The 21,141-nt window shown below is 45.0% G+C and overlaps 2 protein-coding genes across 6 annotated transcripts in view; both read right to left on the bottom strand.

Annotated features, from left to right (window-relative positions):
* Positions 1 to 21,141, bottom strand: part of LOC137535286 (zinc finger protein 585A-like) — a 301,513-nt gene that overhangs the window by 129,571 nt on the left and 150,801 nt on the right. The window lies entirely within an intron of this gene.
* LOC137535291 (oocyte zinc finger protein XlCOF29-like) overlaps positions 13,591 to 21,141 on the bottom strand; it is a 66,096-nt gene continuing 58,545 nt past the window's right edge. For 3 of the 5 annotated variants that reach the window (XM_068257113.1, XM_068257114.1, XM_068257117.1), the window contains one exon: positions 17,850 to 19,458. In XM_068257113.1, coding sequence (XP_068113214.1) covers positions 18,794 to 19,458 — 665 coding nt within the window. In that variant the 3' untranslated portion in view covers positions 17,850 to 18,793. Of the gene's footprint in view, positions 19,459 to 21,141 lie in introns of all 5 variants that reach the window. The other 2 variants (XM_068257116.1, XM_068257115.1) reach the window with 2 other exon arrangements.

The following is a 21,141-nucleotide window of genomic DNA, read 5'->3' on the forward strand; positions in this document are numbered from 1 at the left end:
GACGGTATCCCTGCTGCCCTGTGACAGTATGTTGGAACGTGACTGTGCGGTGGAAACCGCCGGCTGAGATGCAGAGACCGCCGCCATGTTACTCACCGCGGCGGCGGTACTTTTGCTAACCCTTACAGTTAGTTTTCCGCCACACATGGCATTTTGCATTTTGGCCAAAAACTTCCATTTTGGTCTCAGCTGACCAGAGCACCTTCTTCCACATGTTTGCTGTGTCCTCCACATGGCTTGTGGCAAACTGAAAACGGAACTTCTTATGCTTTTCTGTTAACAATGGCTTTCTTCTTGCCACTCTTCCATAAAGGCCAACGTTGTGCAGTGCACAACTAATAATTGTCCTATGGACAGAATTCCCCACATGAGCTGTAGATCTCTGAAGCTCGTCCAGAGTCACCATGGGCCTCGACTGCATTTCTGATCAGCGCTCTCCTTGTTCGGCCTGTGAGTTTAGGTGGACGGCCTTGTCTTGGAAGGTTTACAGTTGTGCCATACCCCTTCCATTTCTGAATGATCACTTGAACAGTGCTCCGTGGGATGTTCAAGGCTTTGGAAATCTTTTTGTAGCCTAAGCCTGCTTTAAATTTCTCAATAACTTCATCCCTGACCTGTCTGGTGTGTTCTTTGGACTTCATGGTGTTGTTGCTCCCAATATTCTCTTGGACAACCTCTGAGGCCATCACAGAGCAGCTGTATTTGTACTGACATTAGATTACACACAGGTGCACTCTATTTAGTCATTAGCACTCATCAGGCAATGCCTATGTGCAACTGACTGCACTCAGACCAAAGGGAGCTGAATAATTACGCACACCCCACTTTGCAGTTATTTCTTTGTAAAAATGTTTGGAATCGTGTATGATGTTTGTTCTACTTCTCACGTGTACGCCACTTTGTATTGGTCTTTCACAAGGAATTCCAATAAAATTGATTCATGTTTGTGGCAGTAATGTGACAAAATGTGGCTATCCAGTGCTTGGATAGTGTAATGGTTGAGGGCTCTGCCTCTGACACAGGAGACCTGGGTTCAGATATCATATCTTTCTGTTCAGTAAGCCAGCACTGACTCAGTAAGGAGTCCTTGGGCAACGACACTTTTACTTCCTACTGAATGCGCCCTAGTTGCACAACAATGAGAAGAAAAGACCGGCACTAGACATCAACAGCAAGGCACAGGTCCGCTTCACCGGATTCTGTATTCATAACATGCACGTGCACTTCAGAACAAAGCACTGTATTATGGTAAGAAGAGATGTGGAAGGCACTGAGCTTGCAAAAGATATACCTTTTAATCCAAGGTGGAAAGACACATCAGGGTATGCAGTGGGGGTGAGGGAGGCCTGACAGCTGTTTCGCTTTGGAACAAAGCTTCCTCAGAGGCCAAAGAAAAGAACAACTTTAACCCAAGTGCAGCCAGCATTAAATGGTTTCACTTACCGCTCAGAAGACGGTGTGCAACGCCCACCCACGGCGGATGCGTTGATCCGGCATGTTGGCTCCGCCTGTCGGAAGTGACCTGCGCGCTGCTCTAACCTATCGGTGAGCTGCGGGTCTCCCCGCTACCCACGCGTCAGCACTTCCGCAATCCGCGTCATCGCCTGCCTCTCCGCTCGCCGCTATTGGTGGAGGCGTTGCCATGGAGTTCATCAACCATGCTGCTAAACACAAGGGGACAATTCCGTCTAAAATCAATAGACATGCATTAGATCATAATAAACTTTTACACATAAAAGAACAGAAAATAAACAGCCATATATCTAGACAAGTACCATAAATGTGTTCAGGCATCTTGACATTAGATAATGAAAAAAGAAATGCAAGTGAATTAGTACTTTGCCAAAAAACAATGAAGTTCGTTTCTTTCATTAAAACCCAGGGGACCGCAAGCTCCTGTCTCAGAGATGAGTCTCGCTTCCTGCTGTAACAGTATCTGCTCAAGATTTCCACCTCTATGGGGTACAGCAACTTGTTTAAGACCCATAAATCTCAAAGAGTCTGCGTTTCCATCATGATGCTCTCGCATGTGCATAATGAAACGACCAGCACCTACACCTGTCACAATCGAATTGACATGCTCCTGAAATCTGGTGCATATCATTCGAGTTATTTGGCCGATGTAGAAGCGATTACATGAGCACATGATCGCATAAACAGTATTCCTAGATCGGCAATGCAAAAACTGTTTAAAATGCAACAATTTGGCACCAAGTCGTGCGCTTTTTCCAGCCAAAAATTGAGTACAGTGATTGCAATTTCCGCATCTAAAATTCCCCACAGGGATGTTTTTCTGCAACCAATTCTGCTCATGAACCGCTCTGAATTCACTGTCTACAATGACATCACCTATCCTCTGTGCTCTTCTAAAGGAAATGAATGGTCTGTTCTTAATGAATTTTACACTACTCTCACTTGCCTGAAATTCACACCAGTGCTTCTGAATAATAGCCTTGATTTGTCTGCCATCGGGGAATAGTCGTATACACAAGCAAATGCCCTTGTATCCGAATTATGATTGGTTCTCACTCTCTTTCTGTTTGTGAGTAGGTCTTCCCTGTTGCGGGCATCTGCCCTCCGGAAGGCTGAGTTTAGTTCATCCATGTCATAACCCCTCACAGACAGTCTAACTGCCAGCTCTTTACTTTGGGAGACAAAATCCTGCCTTTTGACATTGTTACGTTTTAATCTAACGAACTGTCCATAAGGAATGGCTTGGATGGTATGTGGATCGTGGTAACTAGACTGGAGGAGCACAGAATTGGTGGCCGTGTCTTTCCTATGTCCTTTGCTGAGGACACAATTATCCTCAACATACAGCTCTAGATCAAGGAACTATAAGCTGGGATTGGCCAGCACCCCTGTGAACTGCATGTTGAGGTCATTGTGATTGACATAGCCAAGAAATTGATTAAATTCACTTACCGTGCCCCTCCAAGTCAGAACCACGTCATCCACATATCGATGCCAATTTTAGCTCGAAAAGGATTATTGGTCCCCAAGATGTATCTCTTCTCCCATCCCCACAAAAACAGATTGGAAAAAGTTGGGGCTACAGGTGTCCCCATCGCTACACCGAATCGCTACACCTGTCATGGAAAAGAAACACATTATGCGACAGCACGAAATCCAAACATTGCATCAAAAATTCTACCCAAGTTGGTTCCTCTCCACATTCAATTAGTAGATCACCAATCATGTGGATTCCCTGAGATTGGGGGATACGTGTGTACAGGTTGACAACATCGATGGAAGCCAAGGTTTCTTTCTCCCTAAGCTCCACCCCCACGACCTTACCCAGGGCATCCAAGGTGTCAGTCAGGTGGGTGCGCACCACCCTCAAAAAAGGTCTTAAATGGTGGTCCAGAAATCTGGACAGTGGTTCAGTAAGTGAACCCCTGGCTGACACAATCGGATGCCCCGGGGGGGCCACAGGATTCTTGTGGACCTTGGGGAGAAAGTACCACACTGGCTTTCTGGGGTAGTCTGGTAACAACCCCTCCCCCATTTGTTTGGTTAAGAGTCCTTTTTCTACCCCCTTCCTAAGGAGGGTTTGGAGCAGGGACTTATGTTGTGGTAGCGGATTGCTCTTTAGCTTTTCGTAAAATCCATCAGGTCCCTCTAGTTGTCTTAGGGCTTCACTAACATAATATTCCCTGGACATCACCACAAGGTTCCCCCCTTTGTCGGCTTTCTTCAGGACCAGCTGTTTATTATCCTTGAGCCAGTCCAGTGCTTCCCTCTCCTCTTTGGTAATATTGGGTTTGACCTCTGGATAAATTAGTGCCTGCATGTCCTGTAAAACCCTCCTATTCAGGATGTCTACTGCCGAGCCTGGAGATGTCCTGAACTCCTTGGTAGATTTACAAGGTCGAAAGAGTTCCTTGGGTGTCTCTGCTAGGTCTACTTGCATCTCTGCATCATTATTGCCCTCAGACCATAATTGTTCCAAATTGTTAAGAGCTTCCAGATCTTGCGTGCTGTTCAGATTCTGAACCAAAAAACCCAACTGGCTTATGGTGGTATGGCTATTTAACCGGATTTCATCTGTTGGTGGGTTTCCTTTGTTTTCCTGCCACAGAGCAATATTAATTCTCCGTATGGTTTTATACCAATCCACCTCAAAGTTAAATTTATTGAATTGGCATGTCAAGGAATAATTAAGTCTTTTTTTGAGGAGTGACTCACTACCCTCAGGTAGTTGTGTTCCAGAGATGTTGATTATCTGGAGCTCCTTATCCATCTCTATCTTTTGGAGTGTTTCTATATCCTCTTGTGTTTGCCCTTCCCATAGGTCCCCCTCCCCCAAGTAACCCTTTTGGTGGGAGTTTTGGCGGAACTTGGACCTTCCTCCTCGTCCTCGTCTGATGGCTCTCCTAAAGGGACCTCTACACATTTTCTCTTTGGGGTGGGTTTTAGAACAGGTTTGGGCTTATTTCTTGGTTGGGATTTTGGTCTTACTTGTTCATCCGCCTCCTCTGGACTTGAATTGCTCCCTGAATCTGTGGCCCAATATCCTTTGTTGTCAGACGGTTGTCGCCTTTTTCTATTTCTTGGGCGCCTTGTTGGTTGCCCCCACTCAAATACATTGCCCTCCTTGAAATCCTGGCGATCTCGTCTGAACTTACTTAATTTTCTTTGTTTGATGTCGTCCTGGATTGGAACGAATCGATTCTCGATTTTTTCCTCAATTTTTGTTAATTGGTCCACAGAAGTCAACCTGAGAAATTCCTCTTTGCACTGTGTGATTTCAGCCACTGTAGTGTTGTATTCACGCTCAGTTCTCTTAAGCACAATAGATTGCAATCTTATGGCATGTTGCAGGTGTTCATCGTCCCACTCTTTCATGAATTCTGGATCATTCCTATATTCACTTGCTTCTCTATAATTACGAAAGCCTCTGGATGCTATCTGTTTTGACTCGCAGCGTTTGAGTGAGGCCACGGTCCAAAAAAGTTTGACCTCCTTGTCTGATAGACGACTCAGATCTTGCTCTAACACCTTCACCCCCACTGTTTTGCTGGAATTGGACCCACTGGCTGTGTCAGTAAAGAAGGTTTTCCAATCAGACCTACCCACTTGGAGGCGTTTGGTTCCTGTAGTTACCGTTTCCACGGAAGGTCCAGGAGCCTCAGTGGTTGGCACTTCTGTATCTTGCATCTGTGCACAGTATCAAAGTCTATTAATTGCACAACAATGAGAAGAAAAGACCGGCACTAGACATCAACAGCAAGGCACAGGTCCGCTTCACCGGATTCTGTATTCATAACATGCACGTGCACTTCAGAACAAAGCACTGTATTATGGTAAGAAGAGATGTGGAAGGCACTGAGCTTGCAAAAGATATACCTTTTAATCCAAGGTGAAAAGACACATCAGGGTATGCAGTGGGGGTGAGGGAGGCCTGACAGCTGTTTCGCTTTGGAACAAAGCTTCCTCAGAGGCCAAAGAAAAGAACAATTTAACCCAAGTGCAGCCAGCAATAAATGGTTTCACTTACCGCTCAGAAGACGGTGTGCAACGCCCACCCGCGGCGGATGCGTTGATCCGGCATGTTGGCTCCGCCTGTCGGAAGTGACCTGCGTGCTGCTCTAACCTATCGGTGAGCTGCGGGTCTCCCCGCTACCCACGCGTCAGCACTTCCGCAATCAGCGTCATCGCCTGCCTCTCCGCTCGCCGCTATTGGTGGAGGCGTTGCCATGGAGTTCATCAACCATGCTGCTAAACACAAGGGGACAATTCCGTCTAAAATCAATAGACATGCATTAGATCATAATAAACTTTTACACATAAAAGAACAGAAAATAAACAGCCATATATCTAGACAAGTACCAATCTGTTTTTGTGGGGATGGGAGAAGAGATACATCTTGGGGACCAATAATCCTTTTCGAGCTAAAATTGGCCATTGGTATCGATATGTGGATGACGTGGTTCTGACTTGGAGGGGCACGGTGAGTGAATTTAATCAATTTCTTGGCTATGTCAATCACAATGACCTCAACATGCAGTTCACAGGGGTGCTGGCCAATCCCAGCTTACAGTTCCTTGATCTAGAGCTGTAGGTTGAGGATAATTGTGTCCTCAGCAAAGGACATAGGAAAGACACGGCCACCAATTCTGTGCTCCTCCAGTCTAGTTACCACGATCCACATACCATCCAAGCCATTCCTTATGGACAGTTCGTTAGATTAAAACGTAACAATGTCAAAAGGCAGGATTTTGTCTCCCAAAGTAAAGAGCTGGCAGTTAGACTGTCTGTGAGGGGTTATGACATGGATGAACTAAACTCAGCCTTCCGGAGGGCAGATGCCCGCAACAGGGAAGACCTACTCACAAACAGAAAGAGAGTGAGAACCAATCATAATTCGGATACACGGGCATTTGCTTGTGTATTCGACTATTCCCCGATGGCAGACAAAATCAAGGCTATTATTCAGAAGCACTGGTGTGAATTTCAGGCAAGTGAGAGTAGTGTAAAATTCATTAAGAACAGACCATTAATTTCCTTTAGAAGAGCACAGACGATAGGTGATGTCATTGTAGACAGTGAATTCAGAGCGGTTCATGAGCAGAATTGGTTGCAGAAAAACATCCCTGTGGGGAATTTTAGATGCGGAAATTGCAATCACTGTACTCAATTTTTGGCTGGAAAAAGCGCACGACTTGGTGCCAAATTGTTGCATTTTAAACAGTTTTTGCATTGCCGATCTAGGAATACTGTTTATGCGATCATGTGCTCATGCAATCGCTTCTACATCGGCCAAACAACTCGAATGATATGCACCAGATTTCAGGAGCATGTCAATTCGATTGTGACAGGTGTAGGTGCTGGTCGTTTCATTATGCACATGCGAGAGCATCATGATGGAAACGCAGACTCTTTGAGATTTATGGGTCTTAAACAAGTTGCTGTACCCCATAGAGGTGGAAATCTTGAGCAGATACTGTTACAGCAGGAAGCGAGACTCATCTCTGAGACAGGAGCTTGCGGTCCCCTGGGTTTTAATGAAAGAAACGAACTTCATTGTTTTTTGGCAAAGTACTAATTCACTTGCATTTCTTTTTTCATTATCTAATGTCAAGATGCCTGAACACATTTATGGTACTTGTCTAGATATATGGCTGTTTATTTTCTGTTCTTTTATGTGTAAAAGTTTATTATGATCTAATGCATGTCTATTGATTTTAGACGGAATTGTCCCCTTGTGTTTAGCAGCATGGTTGATGAACTCCATGGCAACGCCTCCACCAATAGCGGCGAGCGGAGAGGCAGGCGATGACGCGGATTGCGGAAGTGCTGACGCGTGGGTAGCGGGGAGACCCGCAGCTCACCGATAGGTTAGAGCAGCGCACAGGTCACTTCTGACAGGCGGAGCCAACATGCCGGATCAACGCATCCGCCGCGGGTGGGCGTTGCACACCGTCTTCTGAGCGGTAAGTGAAACCATTTAATGCTGGCTGCACTTGGGTTAAAGTTGTTCTTTTCTTTGGCCTCTGAGGAAGCTTTGTTCCAAAGCGAAACAGCTGTCAGGCCTCCCTCACCCCACTGCATACCCTGATGTGTCTTTTCACCTTGGATTAAAAGGTATATCTTTTGCAAGCTCAGTGCCTTCCACATCTCTTCTTACCATAATACAGTGCTTTGTTCTGAAGTGCACGTGCATGTTATGAATACAGAATCCGGTGAAGCGGACCTGTGCCTTGCTGTTGATGTCTAGTGCCGGTCTTTTCTTCTCATTGTTGTGCAACTAGGGCGCATTCAGTAGGAAGTAAAAGTGTCGTTGCCCAAGGACTCCTTACTGAGTCAGTGCTGGCTTACTGAACAGAAAGATATGATATCTGAACCCAGGTCTCCTGTGTCAGAGGCAGAGCCCTCAACCATTACACTATCCAAGCACTGGATAGCCACATTTTGTCACATTACTGCCACAAACATGAATCAATTTTATTGGAATTCCTTGTGAAAGACCAATACAAAGTGGCGTACACGTGAGAAGTAGAACAAACATCATACACGATTCCAAACATTTTTACAAAGGAATAACTGCAAAGTGGGGTGTGCGTAATTATTCAACTCCCTTTGGTCTGAGTGCAGTCAGTTGCACATAGGCATTGCCTGATGAGTGCTAATGACTAAATAGAGTGCGCCTGTGTGTAATCTAATGTCAGTACAAATACAGCTGCTCTGTGATGGCCTCAGAGGTTGTCCAAGAGAATATTGGGAGCAACAACACCATGAAGTCCAAAGAACACACCAGACAGGTCAGGGATGAAGTTATTGAGAAATTTAAAGCAGGCTTAGGCTACAAAAAGATTTCCAAAGCCTTGAACATCCCACGGAGCACTGTTCAAGTGATCATTCAGAAATGGAAGGGGTATGGCACAACTGTAAACCTTCCAAGACAAGGCCGTCCACCTAAACTCACAGGCCGAACAAGGAGAGCGCTGATCAGAAATGCAGTCAAGAGGCCCAGGGTGACTCTGGACGAGGTTCAGAGATCTACAGCTCATGTGGGGAATTCTGTCCATAGGACAACTATTAGTTGTGCACTGCACAACGTTGGCCTTTATGGAAGAGTGGCAAGAAGAAAGCCATTGTTAACAGAAAAGCATAAGAAGTTCCGTTTTCAGTTTGCCACAAGCCATGTGGAGGACACAGCAAACATGTGGAAGAAGGTGCTCTGGTCAGCTGAGACCAAAATGGAAGTTTTTGGCCAAAATGCAAAATGCCATGTGTGGCGGAAAACTAACTGTAAGGGATAGCAAAAGTACCGCCGCCGCGGTGAGTAACATGGCGGCGGTCTCTGCATCTCAGCCGGAGGTTTCCACCGCACAGTCACGTTCCAACATACTGTCACAGGGCAGCAGGGATACCGTCGCCGCGGCCAGCGGCATGGCGGCGGTTCCCGCGACCCAGCCGGCAGCTGCTAACTCTCATGTTGATGCGGACATTGGGCAGAGCCTCTCTAACACTCAGAGGCTGAGTCTTACGCGCGCGCGCAAAACGACAGGACCTTTATGCAAGTAGAAGGGCAGTCCTCAGTCACTCTTCTGATTGGCTGAGTGATAGGGGTGGAGCTGAGGAGCGCTCCAAGTATATATAGATCTGGCCTGTCAGTTGTTCCTTGTCTGCTGTTGCGAATACTATATGTGTTAGCTCAGACCTGAGTCAGATCCTACAGTGTGCCAGAACCGGCAGGAGCTGGGAATCCACAGTTAGTCAGATACTTTGATAGCTTAAAGTACTAATTGAACTGTGTTATTTGTTATGACCTCTTGCTTGCCTGACTATCCTCTAGTCTTCTGATTCTGTACCTTGCCTATCTGATCTAGTTGCCGAACATTGCTTGTTACACTACACACTGATTCTGTCTCTCGTTTCTGTACTGCCTCTGTCCGTGTGTTGCTGAATCTGCCTGTCTGACTACTCTACCCTCAGCACTAGGTTAGCCTAGGCTGAGGGGTTCTGGGTATTTCCGCTCCTCGGAAATAAACTGCTGCAGTACGGTCTGAATCACCAATTCCACCTAGGTGTTTCATAGCTTAGCCGAGATCTCCTATTGTCTAGGTGATCCTTGGCTGCAGTAGTATCTTATCACCTCACTCCATCAAGTGATCTCACTACCTGGCAGACCGGGATCTAACAGCTAACAGATCCTCGGCTGCAGTAGTGTCTGTATCCTCTATCGAGTCGCTCATTGATGCAAACAGGGACTTCTGCTCCTCAGGAGTTCCTGACATATTCCTTGTGTGTTAATTGTTACAGTTGCACTAAACACCTTACACATTCTAGTATCTTGGTGACGCTATATCAGCATTATTGGTGATTCTGCAGATCACCAAATAATCAGATATAGCATCTGTATTAGTGGTGATACTGCAGATCACCAGTAATCAGAAAAGCTGTTGCTAACACCAATCGTTACACTAACACTGCACATCACTCTGAACACACCATCCCCACTGTCAAATATGGTGGTGGCAGCATCATGCTCTGGGTGTGCTTCTCTTCAGCAGGGACAAGGAAGCTGTTCAGAGTGGATGGGAAGATGGATGGAGCCAAATACAGGGCAATCTTGGAAGAAAACCTCTTGGAGTCTGCAAAAGACTTGAGACTGTGGCAGAGGTTCACCTTCCAGCAGGACAACGACCCTAAACATAAAGCCAGGGCAACAGTGGAATGGTTTAAAACAAAACATATCCATGTGTTAGAATGGCCCAGTCAAAGTCCAGATGTAAATCCAATCGAGAATCTCTGGCAAGATCTGAAAACTGCTGTTCACAAACACTGTCCATCTAATCTAACTGAGCTGGAGCTGGTTTGCAATGAAGAATGGGCAAGGATTTCAGTCTCTAGGTGTGCAAAGCTGGTAGAGACATACCCTACAAGACTGGCAGCTGTAATTGAAGCAAAAAGTGGTTCTACAAAGTATTGACTCAGGGGGCTGAATAATTACGCACACTCCCCTTTGCAGTTATTTTTTTTTTTTTTAAATGTTTGGAATCATGTACGATTTTCGTTCCACTTCTCACGTGTACACCACTTTGTACTGGTCTTTCATGTGGAATTCCAATAACATTGATTCAGGTTTGTGGCAGTGATATGACAAAATGTGGAAAACTTTAAGGGGGCCAAATACTTTTGCAAACCACTGTATACATGCAAACAGGATGTGAGATGCATTTTACAGAGACCCAGCAAATCAATTCTGAGTTAGTCCACGAGAAGGGTGTCATTGCTAGGGTTGCAAGATTAAGAAAGGCACACTAAGGTGGGGGGGGGGGGAGGGGGACCCATGCCAAAGGTTTTCATTCTAAATGGTGGGGGAGGGACACATGAGGTAGGGCTGTGGAAAAGGTGCTTGACTGAGAGAGGTAGATGGGGGTGGGGGGGTATTCCATTTTAAAGGATACCCGAAGTGACATGATGAGATAGACGTGTATGTACAGTGCCTAGCACACAAATAACTATGCTGTGTTCCTTTTTTTCTTTCTCTATGTGAAAGGGTTAAATATCAGGTATGTAAGTGGCTGACTCAGACAGGAAGTGACTACAGTGTGACCCTCACTGATAAGAAATTCCTCTTTTTTTCTCTTTCTTGCTCTCAGAAGCCATTTTCTGCTAGGAAAGTGTTTTATAGTTAGAATTTCTCATCAGTGAAGGTCACACTGTAGTCACTTCCTGTCTGAGTCAGGACTGAGTCAGCCACTTACATACCTGATATTTCACTCTTTCAGGCAGAGAAAGAAAAAAAAAGGAACATAGCATAGTTATTTGTGTGCTAGGCACTGTACATACACATGTCTATCTCATCATGTCACTTTGGGTATCCTTCAAAGAAATGTGTTTTGAGGGCTTGCTTGAAGGTGTTGAAGAAAGGAGCGAGTCTGAGGAGGAGTGGAAGTGAGTTCCATAGGGTGGGGGCAGCTCTTGAGAAGTCTTGTAGGCGTGTATGGGAGTGAGAAATGCGTGGGAGGGTCAGGCCGAGATCAGTGGGGATCCCAAGGGGGTGGGCAGGTATATATCTGTTGACGAGCTCAAAAATTTTGGTTGGGGAGGTCTTGTGCACAGATTTGTAGGTAAAGAATCTTAAAGATCTTCTGTAGGGGGTTGGGAGAAAATGAGTTGAACTTACCTGGGGCTTCTAATGGTCCCCCGCAGACGTCCTGTGCCCACGCAGCCAATCTTCGATGCTCCTGGCCCCACTTCCAGTTCACTTCTGGAATTTCCGACTTTGAAGTCAGAAAACCACTGCACCTGCGCAGCCACCCCCTCCCTCCCGCTAACGTCACCAGGAGTGTATTGCGCAGGCCCAGTATGGTCTGTGCACGTGCAGTACACTCCTGGTGACATCAGCGGGAGGAATGGCGCAGCTGCGCAGGCACAGTGGTTTTCCGACTTTAAAGTCATAAATTCCAGAAGTGAACCAGAGGCGGGGCCGATCGTAGCTAGCAGGGTGTTTGTAAATGAAAGGGGTAAGAAATCCCCTTTGTTTACATGCGTACATCGCTGCGGTCCCCGGCAGCGCTGTACAAGATCAGCGATCCCCGACCTCTGATTGGCCCAGGAGCGCCGTCCTCTCATAGGCTGATGCCTATGAGAGGTGGAACAGGATCGCTGTCCTGTTCCAATTCAGATGACGGAGGAGAGGGAGGAAGGAGAGGGGACGAAGAGAGAGAGGGCCTCGATGAGGTTGAAGAAAAAAAAAAAAAAAAACTGCTGCAGCAATCGGACCCCTCCGGCGGCATGTCCCCTTAGGGACAAAAAAAAGGAGGTCAGTCCGATCACTGGCCTCCATAGCTGGGCTGTGCAGGAGGCTGAAAAGCCTGCACAGCCCAGTACTGCAAAAAACAGCCTGGTCGTTAGGGGGGAGGGGGGGGGGGGTTAGCACTGTGGTCATCAAGTGGTTAAAACTGATCCTGAAGCAGATAGGGAGCCAGTGTAGGGCTTCACAGAGGGGAGAAGAGGAAGCAGAGTGGTGGGAGGAATGGATGAGTCTAGCTGCTGCATTCATGACTGATTGAAGAGGTGCAACTGTGCAATGCGTTTCATGGGGAGGCCAGAAAGTAGGGCATTGCAGTAGTCAAGGCAATACATATATACAGCAATATATCAATATAGGAAGTGTTTCTGATGCTGAAACCAGGAGAATTCATGTAAAAGTGGGAATCCTGAATGATTTCTACATTTTACTTATAAGCCACTAATATCACTCCTGGGACTCCCATTCCCTTCCGGCCATGCCCCTCCTCCCAGTAGCTCACAGACTGGTTGCCAGGAAATGGAAGTCCTCTCCTCCCTCCACCATTACTGAGCTTATGGAAAGTATCCTGGAAATCAGGTGACTGGACGGGGTCACAGCTCAGATGTAGCATAATATGGACACTACTGGGCAGATTTGGTATTCTTGCTAAAGATATGCTCATCCAGGTACCAACCATCATGCAGGCATCAGATATCAGTGATGGGAAGGAAGTAAAGGAGGAAACAGATTGGGAGGGCTCCCCACCTTCTCTGTCCCTTATGGCCTGGCTCGCTGGGCTGCTGCTGCAGTGTCTTTTTCAGCCCCTCCCCTTCTAAGCCAGACTCTGCATTCTTGTTTGATGGGAGATTGGCCTCCTAGCAATAGTGAGTGATGCCAGATGTCATTTTCTGTTTCCTGGCCGTAATCAGTGGCTAATGGAATGCAGGAACAGGAAGAGGCGGAGTTTGGCAGCGTCCCTTACACACACATCCGGCTAGACATATGCTACTGGGCTTACAAACCCATCATGGGAGAGGAGATGCCAACACAGCATTGGAAGAAGCGCCACTTAGTGTGAAACAGCCTCGGGAAGCGTGGCTTGGCGTGAAACAGCCGTCAGGCTTTTGTAGCCGCTCGCACTAACTGTCAACTTGTTATTCTCTTTTTGACATGCAGCACATTAATATGGCTTCTCCAGAGTTTGATATCCCTTGTGTTGCCTATCTGTCCAAAACATTTCCTACACTCAGTACATGAATAGGGCTTATTACCAGTGTGATAACACTCATGAAGGACAAGGTCTGATTGTTGAACAAAACATTTTCACCACTCAGCATATCAGAATCAATTTTATTTGGCCAAATAAGTTTGCACTTACAAGAAATTTGACTTTGCAGTTGCTTAACCAACACAGATAAAAACAATGCAAGGGCACACAGGGTAGGTATTACAGGTCAAGCACAGTAAATAGATAAAGTGGTAGTAAACAGCGTGAGAAGTGTTCATTTTTGGTTCTGTGCTGTATTGCAATCCTGTCCTGGCAGCTCTAGTGTGGTTCTGATTTAAAGGGACTCCGAGCACCTCTCACGAGCATGCCTTTAAGACAGGAAACTTCTAACAAAGTCGTGCTATGACCCCTCTGGAGGAACCTCTTGCAATGGCTATGCGTGTCACTTCCTCTTCCTGCTTCATTAAGTGATGCCCTTCTCTAACAGAGAAGACAGGGGTGACCCGGAAGATATAACATAGCCAAGATGGCAGCCACGATTTTTAAATTGAAATCAAACGAAAACTATTTGGTGTAGAACAGTGATTCAGGCATCAAATGAAAGAGGAGAGCACAAGCTACAGACAGGTATGCATCTTTACGTACTCAGTACTGCTCGGAGTCTTAAAGGCATGCCTATGAGAGGTGCTTGGAGTCCCTTTAAGCATGGCTACCGCCTGAGCTAAAAAGCTGTTCCTGGAAGTTTTTGTTGGGACTGACTGGTATCTCATTCCTAAAGGCATAAGTTAGAAAATGGAGTGAGCAGGGTGAGAGGGGTCAGAGGCAAGCTTAGCTGCCAGTTTACTGCACCTGCTAGCGTAAAGATCCTGCAAGGAACGTGAGCTACAGCCATTTATTCTTTCTGCTGATAGGATGATGCACTGCAGTCTCGTACGGAGCATGAGCCAAACCAGACAGTCATAGTTGATGTCATCATGGATTCGATGATTGCAGTATAGAATTGCACCATTTTTTGTGGTAGACCAAACATTTTCATTTGTTATAATTCTGTTGCCGTAGGTGGCACAGCCTCCGTTACGATTTCTTGATGATGGAGACTGTCTTCTTATCCAATTTTAAGTTGTTGGAGATTGTAGACTCAACAAATTTGAAGGAATGTGCTCGGGTCACTGCAGATCCATTTATGATTAGAGGGAGTTCTCCTAAAGTCGATTATTATCTCCATGGTCTTAAAAGCATTAAGCCCTATAGAGATGCAGTCATTGGTGAACAGTGAATAAAGCAGTGGGAAAAGCACACAGTCCTGGGGTGCTCCAGTGCAGACTGTCAAAGAGTCTGAGGTGTGCTTCCCAAGCCTAACCTGCTGTCTTCTATCGTTGAAGAAATAGGTTATCAATTAGTAGACGGGTTCAGGTATGCTTAGTTGGGAGAGCTTGATGTGTAACAGTGATGGGATTATGGTGTTGAATGCATAGGTGACATAGGTTCCTGGGGACTCCAGATGCTGTAGTAAATAATGCAGACACACGTTTATAGCATTGTCTGCAGACCTATAGACAAATTGCAGAGAGCTCACAGGGGATCTATCCGATGGAATTCAAATAAGCTATTATCAGTTTTTAAAATGCTTTTATAACCAGTGATGTAAGGGCAACCACAGTCTATAGCCATTTAGACATTAAAGGTACCCACAGACCTGACGATTATAGGCAGATTCAACAAATTTATCTCTAATCGAATCTGATTAGAGATACATTTGTTTTTTGTTGATTCTGTCTGTACATTACAGCCGCACCGCTGCTGCCCCCAATGCATAATGTACCTCCCCCCACCCTTGTGTTCATTTATACGTTACCTGTCCTGCAGCAGCCTCCGTGCAGTGTCCGCTATCCTCCGGGCGGCTATCCATACATGCCACAGGCGCCGACATCAGAAACTATGCGCCAGTAGCGTGTACAGAGAGCTGCCTGGAGGTTGCGCACACCGCGTGGAGGTTGCTACAGGACAGGAAACGTATAATTGCACATAGGCACATTTATACATTGCAATGGTAGTTTCGTTGTATCCTTCCAGAAATCGCCGCCGTACCGCCGCACACCCGACCAACCAACTTCAGCCCGACATCTTGTGGCATGCGCGATCAACCATGCAACAAAATGCCTTCCCGAAATGGGTCGCTTTGTTGGTCGGGCATGCATTGGCAGCACCAATTTACAAATTTTAATTTCATGCCGCCAGATGTATGGCTACCTTTACATTTTTTTTTTTTTAGTAACTGGTACAATGGTTGGGTGTTTAAAACAGGCAGGGACAATTAGGAGTTCCATAGATGAATTGAAAATATCTGAACAAAAAGCCTTGCTGATCAGCACAGACTTTACAGCCTTTTGCAGACACAGCATTTGGGCAAGCTGTCTTTGTAATCTTTTGACGTTTGATGAAGTTTGCCTATTTCTAGTTTGCATATTGATAGTGTATGCTAATGCACAGCAGGGGGCGGAGCCATTGCCTGTCTGGAGTGCTCAGATCTAGGAAATGTCTGTTGGTAAAGAGATGTAAATCCTGTGAGAGGTCTCGGTGTGGAAGGCTTTGGTGTAAAATCTTACAGTAGAATGTATTCAGCTCATTTGCAAGCTGCCAGTTATCTACTGATTGTGGGACTTTATTTTTGTTATTGGTGATCTCATGTAGGGCTTTTAATACTGTAGAAGAGTCCACTATGGTACATTTTTCTTCAAGCCTTTTTGATAAAATGTTTTTTTTTTAACTTGCTTCACTGATGCCCTTTTGCAGTTTGTATATAGCAGCTTTGTACAGGACTTTATCACATGTACTCAATGCAAACCAGGGTTTGTCATTGTACTTGATACATTTTCGGTGGAGATGCAGGTTTTAACAGGTTCACAAAAGGTAATATATGATGGTACAGCATCACTGTATTCTTTGAAATCACTGGTGAATATTATTATTTTTTGTTTGTTTTCAAAGATTTTATTGAGTTTTCAATGTTTTCAAAAGAGATACATTCAAGCGAATTATAAAGCCAAATAGAATCGTAGTAAATGTATCATTGAACAGTTAACATACAACAAGGGGTGATAACAACAATGTAAACAATAGGGTAATGCATATCTGAAAAGTTTATTAACCACTTTACCACTGAGGGGTTTTACCCCCTGACCACCAGAGCAATTTTCACCTTTCAGCGCTCCTTCCATTCATTCGTCTATAACTTTATCATTGCTTATCGCAATGAAATGAACTATATCTTGTTTTTTCCACCACCAATTAGGCTTTCTTTAGGTGGGACATTATGCCAAGAATTATTTTATTCTAAATGTGTTTTAATGGGAAAATAGGAAAAATGTGGGAAAAAAATTAATTATTTTTCAGTTTCCGGCCATTATAGTTTTTAAATAATGCATGCTACTGTAATTAAAACCCATGAAATTTATGTGCCCTTTTGTCCCGGTTATAAAACCGTTTAAATTATGTCCCTATCACAATGTTTGGCGCCAATATTTTATTTGGAAATAAAGGTGCATTTTTTTCAGTTTTGTGTCCATCCCTAATTACAAGCCCATAGTTTATAAAGTAACAGTGTTATACCCTCTTGACGTAAATATTTAAAAAGTTCAGTCCCTAAGGTAACTATTTATGTATTTTTTTTTATTGTAAATTTTTTAATTTTTTTTTTAATTACAAGAAAAAAAAAAAAAATGGGGAGTGTGGGAGGTAATGAGTTAATTTTTAGTGTAAAACTAATTTATTTGTATGTAAAAAATTCTAAGGGTGTAGTTTTACTGTTTGGCCACAAGATGGCAACAGTAACTTTTTGTTTATTGCGACCCGCGAGCGTCCTTCCGGAAGCTCGCAGGAAGTACAAGGAGGCTGTGAGTGTTTGTTTTTTCTCACAATGATCGCACTGCCCATAGGAGAGCAGCGGATCATTGTGGGGCTTAGATCAACGAACGGGAATGGATTTTCCCGTTCATTGATCTCCGGGCGAGCGGGCGGCGGCGTGTTTACTAGCGGCGGGCGGCGTGTTTACGAGCGGTAGCGCGGGCAGCGGCGGGAGTGCGCAAAGTACGGATTTCTCCGTCCCTGGGGGTTAAAGGATGGAAAAAGGGACGAAGAAATCCGTACGGGCGGGGGTAAAGTGGTTAAAGTGTGCCCCAGAGGACTGTACCCAACTATCTGGGGCATGCGTATGGATTAGTGGGAGGGGGTAATCCCAACATAAAGCTGGGGAGGACTGTGACTCCCGGTGTCACCAGCGATGGACCACTGGTGAATTTTTTGAAGATGTTCCAGACTGTTTAATCAGGGCTTGAATAGGGCTTCTCTCCTCTCCAGTGTGAGATCTCATGTTTGACGAGGCTTCCTTTCTCTCCAAAACATTTCCCATACTCCGCACATTTCCCACACCAGTATGAGATCTCTCATGAAAGTAGTCTGAAACTGACAAAACATTCAATAAAAATGTGTTTTTCCTACTTTTTAGTACCCATACAGTTATTATATTTGTTTTTGTGCACAGGTAATATTGTCGGTTTACAAATGACAAGTTCCTAGAGTACAGTTTATCTGCTCTGAAAGCTGCCATTGAATTTTAATCAAGCTGCTGTTTATTATATATTAAAATATTCTAGTGAGCTCATCTGAACTGTGTGCATGCTTGAAGCACAGAGAGCTCCTTTTCAGTTATTACACACAATGTAACGTGAGGAATGCAAACAAAAGATACTGTTATCTCCACTTCGGATCGGATCCTAAGCTGAAGGTGCTTTCCATGGCAGGAAAAATTGCTGTTTTAATGCTAGGTACACACAATACAATTCTCTAACAGATTCACTGTACAATTTTTCATAAAAGTGAATGGAAAATCAATTCAAAATCAGATGAGACCTGTTGGAAATAAAATCGATCTGACAGTAAATCTGTCAGAAAACTGTATCGTGTGTACCTAGCATAACTGTTTGAATGTTGTTCTGCTACAATTTTGGTTTGTGCTAGTTGGTTTAAGGCTGTAAGGAATCTTTAAGAGCAAAGAAGACATGCTGAGTTTCAGACCACTTTAATGAAAAGGTCTGATTTATAACATTTCTCATACTCAGCACATGAATAGGGCTTCTCACCAGTGTGAAAACACTTATGCTTAAGGTTTGATTTACACCCAAAACATTTCCCATCCTCAGCACATTATAGGGCTTCTCACCAGTGTGAGATCTCTCATGTTTGACAAGGGTTCTTTTCTCTACAAAACATTTCCCACACTCAGCACATGAATAGGTCACACTAATGTAAGATCTCATGTCTTACAAGGTTGGATTTATTACCAAAACATTTCCCACACCCAGCACATGGACAGGATTTCTCACCAGTGTGAGAACACCCATGTTTAAGGTTTGATTTACACCCAAAACATTTCCCATACTCAGTACATTATAAGGCTTCACAGCAGTGTGAGATTTCTCATGTTTGACAAGGGTTCTTCTCTCTACAAAACAAGTCCCACACACAGAACATGAAAAGGGCTTCCCGCCATTGTGAGATCTCTGATGAATGATAAGGTCTGATTTCAGAACAAAACATTTCCCACACTCAGCACATGAATGGGGCTTCACTTCAGTGTGAGCTCTCTCATGTTTGAGAAAGGGTGATTTATCACCAAAACATTTCCCACAATGAGCACATGAATAGGGCTTCTCACCAGTGTGAATTCTCTCATGTCTGACAAGATTTGTTTTCTGTACAAAACATTTCCCACATGTGGAACAGGAGTGTCTTCCAGCAGGGAGAGACCTGTTCTGGGTATGAGGCCCCTCGGGGTGAGACAGGTGAGGGGAGTCTTGGGAAATATTTGGGGTAACCAGGATATCTGCAGGAGACTCTTGTCCAGTGACATCATCATCATCCGTTGTACAGTCTGTGAATACAGAGAGACGAGTCTCTGAGAGGTTCCTGATGCCGGGACTCCGCACTGCAAATAGAGAAACATCATCACTTCCTGTTAGAGAATTCTGAGGGGAGGAACAATTATCATTAGGGAGGGTCAGTGAGCTGCTGATAATTTAAAAATGATGCAAAGATGCTGCAGATTGGAAATGGGCCAGATGCAGCATCTGCGTAACTCTACATATAATTAGCACCATCTCAGAGTTCTTGGCATGTCACTGACCAACCCTAGGTATCAACCTGACAGAGAACTACAGAAGGTTGTGCTCATTACAGGCGACCAATCACAATAACATGACAATAACTTTGCCTTGAATAGAAATTTTCTGAATATTGGAATTTGGACAATGAATTTAATTTCCTGAGAACTGTGATTAGCTGCATATACTTATAACAAGAAATCTGTTATGTTTGTAGAGCAATGTGATGTCACATTCTTATTACCACTGTATCCTCCTGTCTCTCATGTGCCCCTTGTAATGTACCTTTATCTCTCTCTTGTTCCGAATTGTGCAAATAAAGTTATTGTGAAATTACACAACACAAAATTATAGGAGCTGTGAGGTAGAGGAATTATCTATTTATGTCATGGAGATCCAAAACCACCAATACTTCTGTAGCGGATATAAATACATCCATATATACAGTATAGCCATATCTCTCCGCCCATCACTCTGTCCAATGAGGAACCAAACTGCTACAGCTCATATAGGACAGTTCAGTGGGGGTGCGGAATGGGAGGACTAGAAATCAAAGGACCCCCCAGGAAAACTTGGGGTACCCCTCAGGCATGTGCACAGGGGGGTGGTCTGGGTGCTCAAGCACCCCCCGTGACTAACTACAATAGGTCCCTTCTCTCTATTAGCAGTCTGTATAAAATTAGTAATTTTCAAGCTGCTCGTTCTTGTCCCCATTAGTACACATGCACTCATGAGCTATGGCACCGATTGCCAGCCCTTTTTTTCAGCCAGCAATAAATTCTGGATCTATGATTGGCTCTGCACGGAAGCTCCGCCTTCCCTTTCTCCTCGTTCGCAGCCCTGGATTTGTTGCACGCACCTCGACCTCTCCCTGAAGCCATATAGCTCCTGCCTCCATGTGTGGCAGCCTGGCGATTCTGTTGGAGTGGCTGAACTGCAGGAAGAGGCTCAGGTAAAGGCATTCACACAGCAGCCTACGTCATCCTAAACCATGGCCCCTAACCCCCTCCTCCTCCTCTCTCCCCTCCCTACAGTCTGCGTGTCTGTTTTGTAAGCACTAGAGTTGACAACTTTCTGCAGTGCAGAAGGTGGGGGCTGAGCTCCTGGCTGCGGGGAGACGCTTCTGGGACAGATCACACAGGATTCATGCAGGGAAGAGAGCCTGCTGATGTCAAGACAAGACTAGACAAATAACATTTATATCGCGCTTTTCTCCTAGCGGACTCAAAGCGCCAGAGCTGCAGCCACTAGGACGCGCTCTATAGGCAGTAGCAGTGTTAGGTAGACTTGCCTAAGGTCCCCTACTGAATAGGTGCTGGCTTACTGAACAGGCAGTGTGAGCCTGATGTCCCTCTGACTAGCCTTGGGGTCAGTCAGCTCTCCTTCTGCCATTTGTGTTAGCAAGGCATTATTAACCCTTAAGAGGCAAATACTAATTGTGGCATGCCTCTGGAAACATGGGACAACAAGTCCTGTCAGAGCATGCTGAGACTTGAAACTGAATGAGT

Source organism: Hyperolius riggenbachi, chromosome 10 (genome assembly GCF_040937935.1).
Source record: "Hyperolius riggenbachi isolate aHypRig1 chromosome 10, aHypRig1.pri, whole genome shotgun sequence".
Classification (NCBI taxonomy): domain Eukaryota; kingdom Metazoa; phylum Chordata; class Amphibia; order Anura; family Hyperoliidae; genus Hyperolius; species Hyperolius riggenbachi.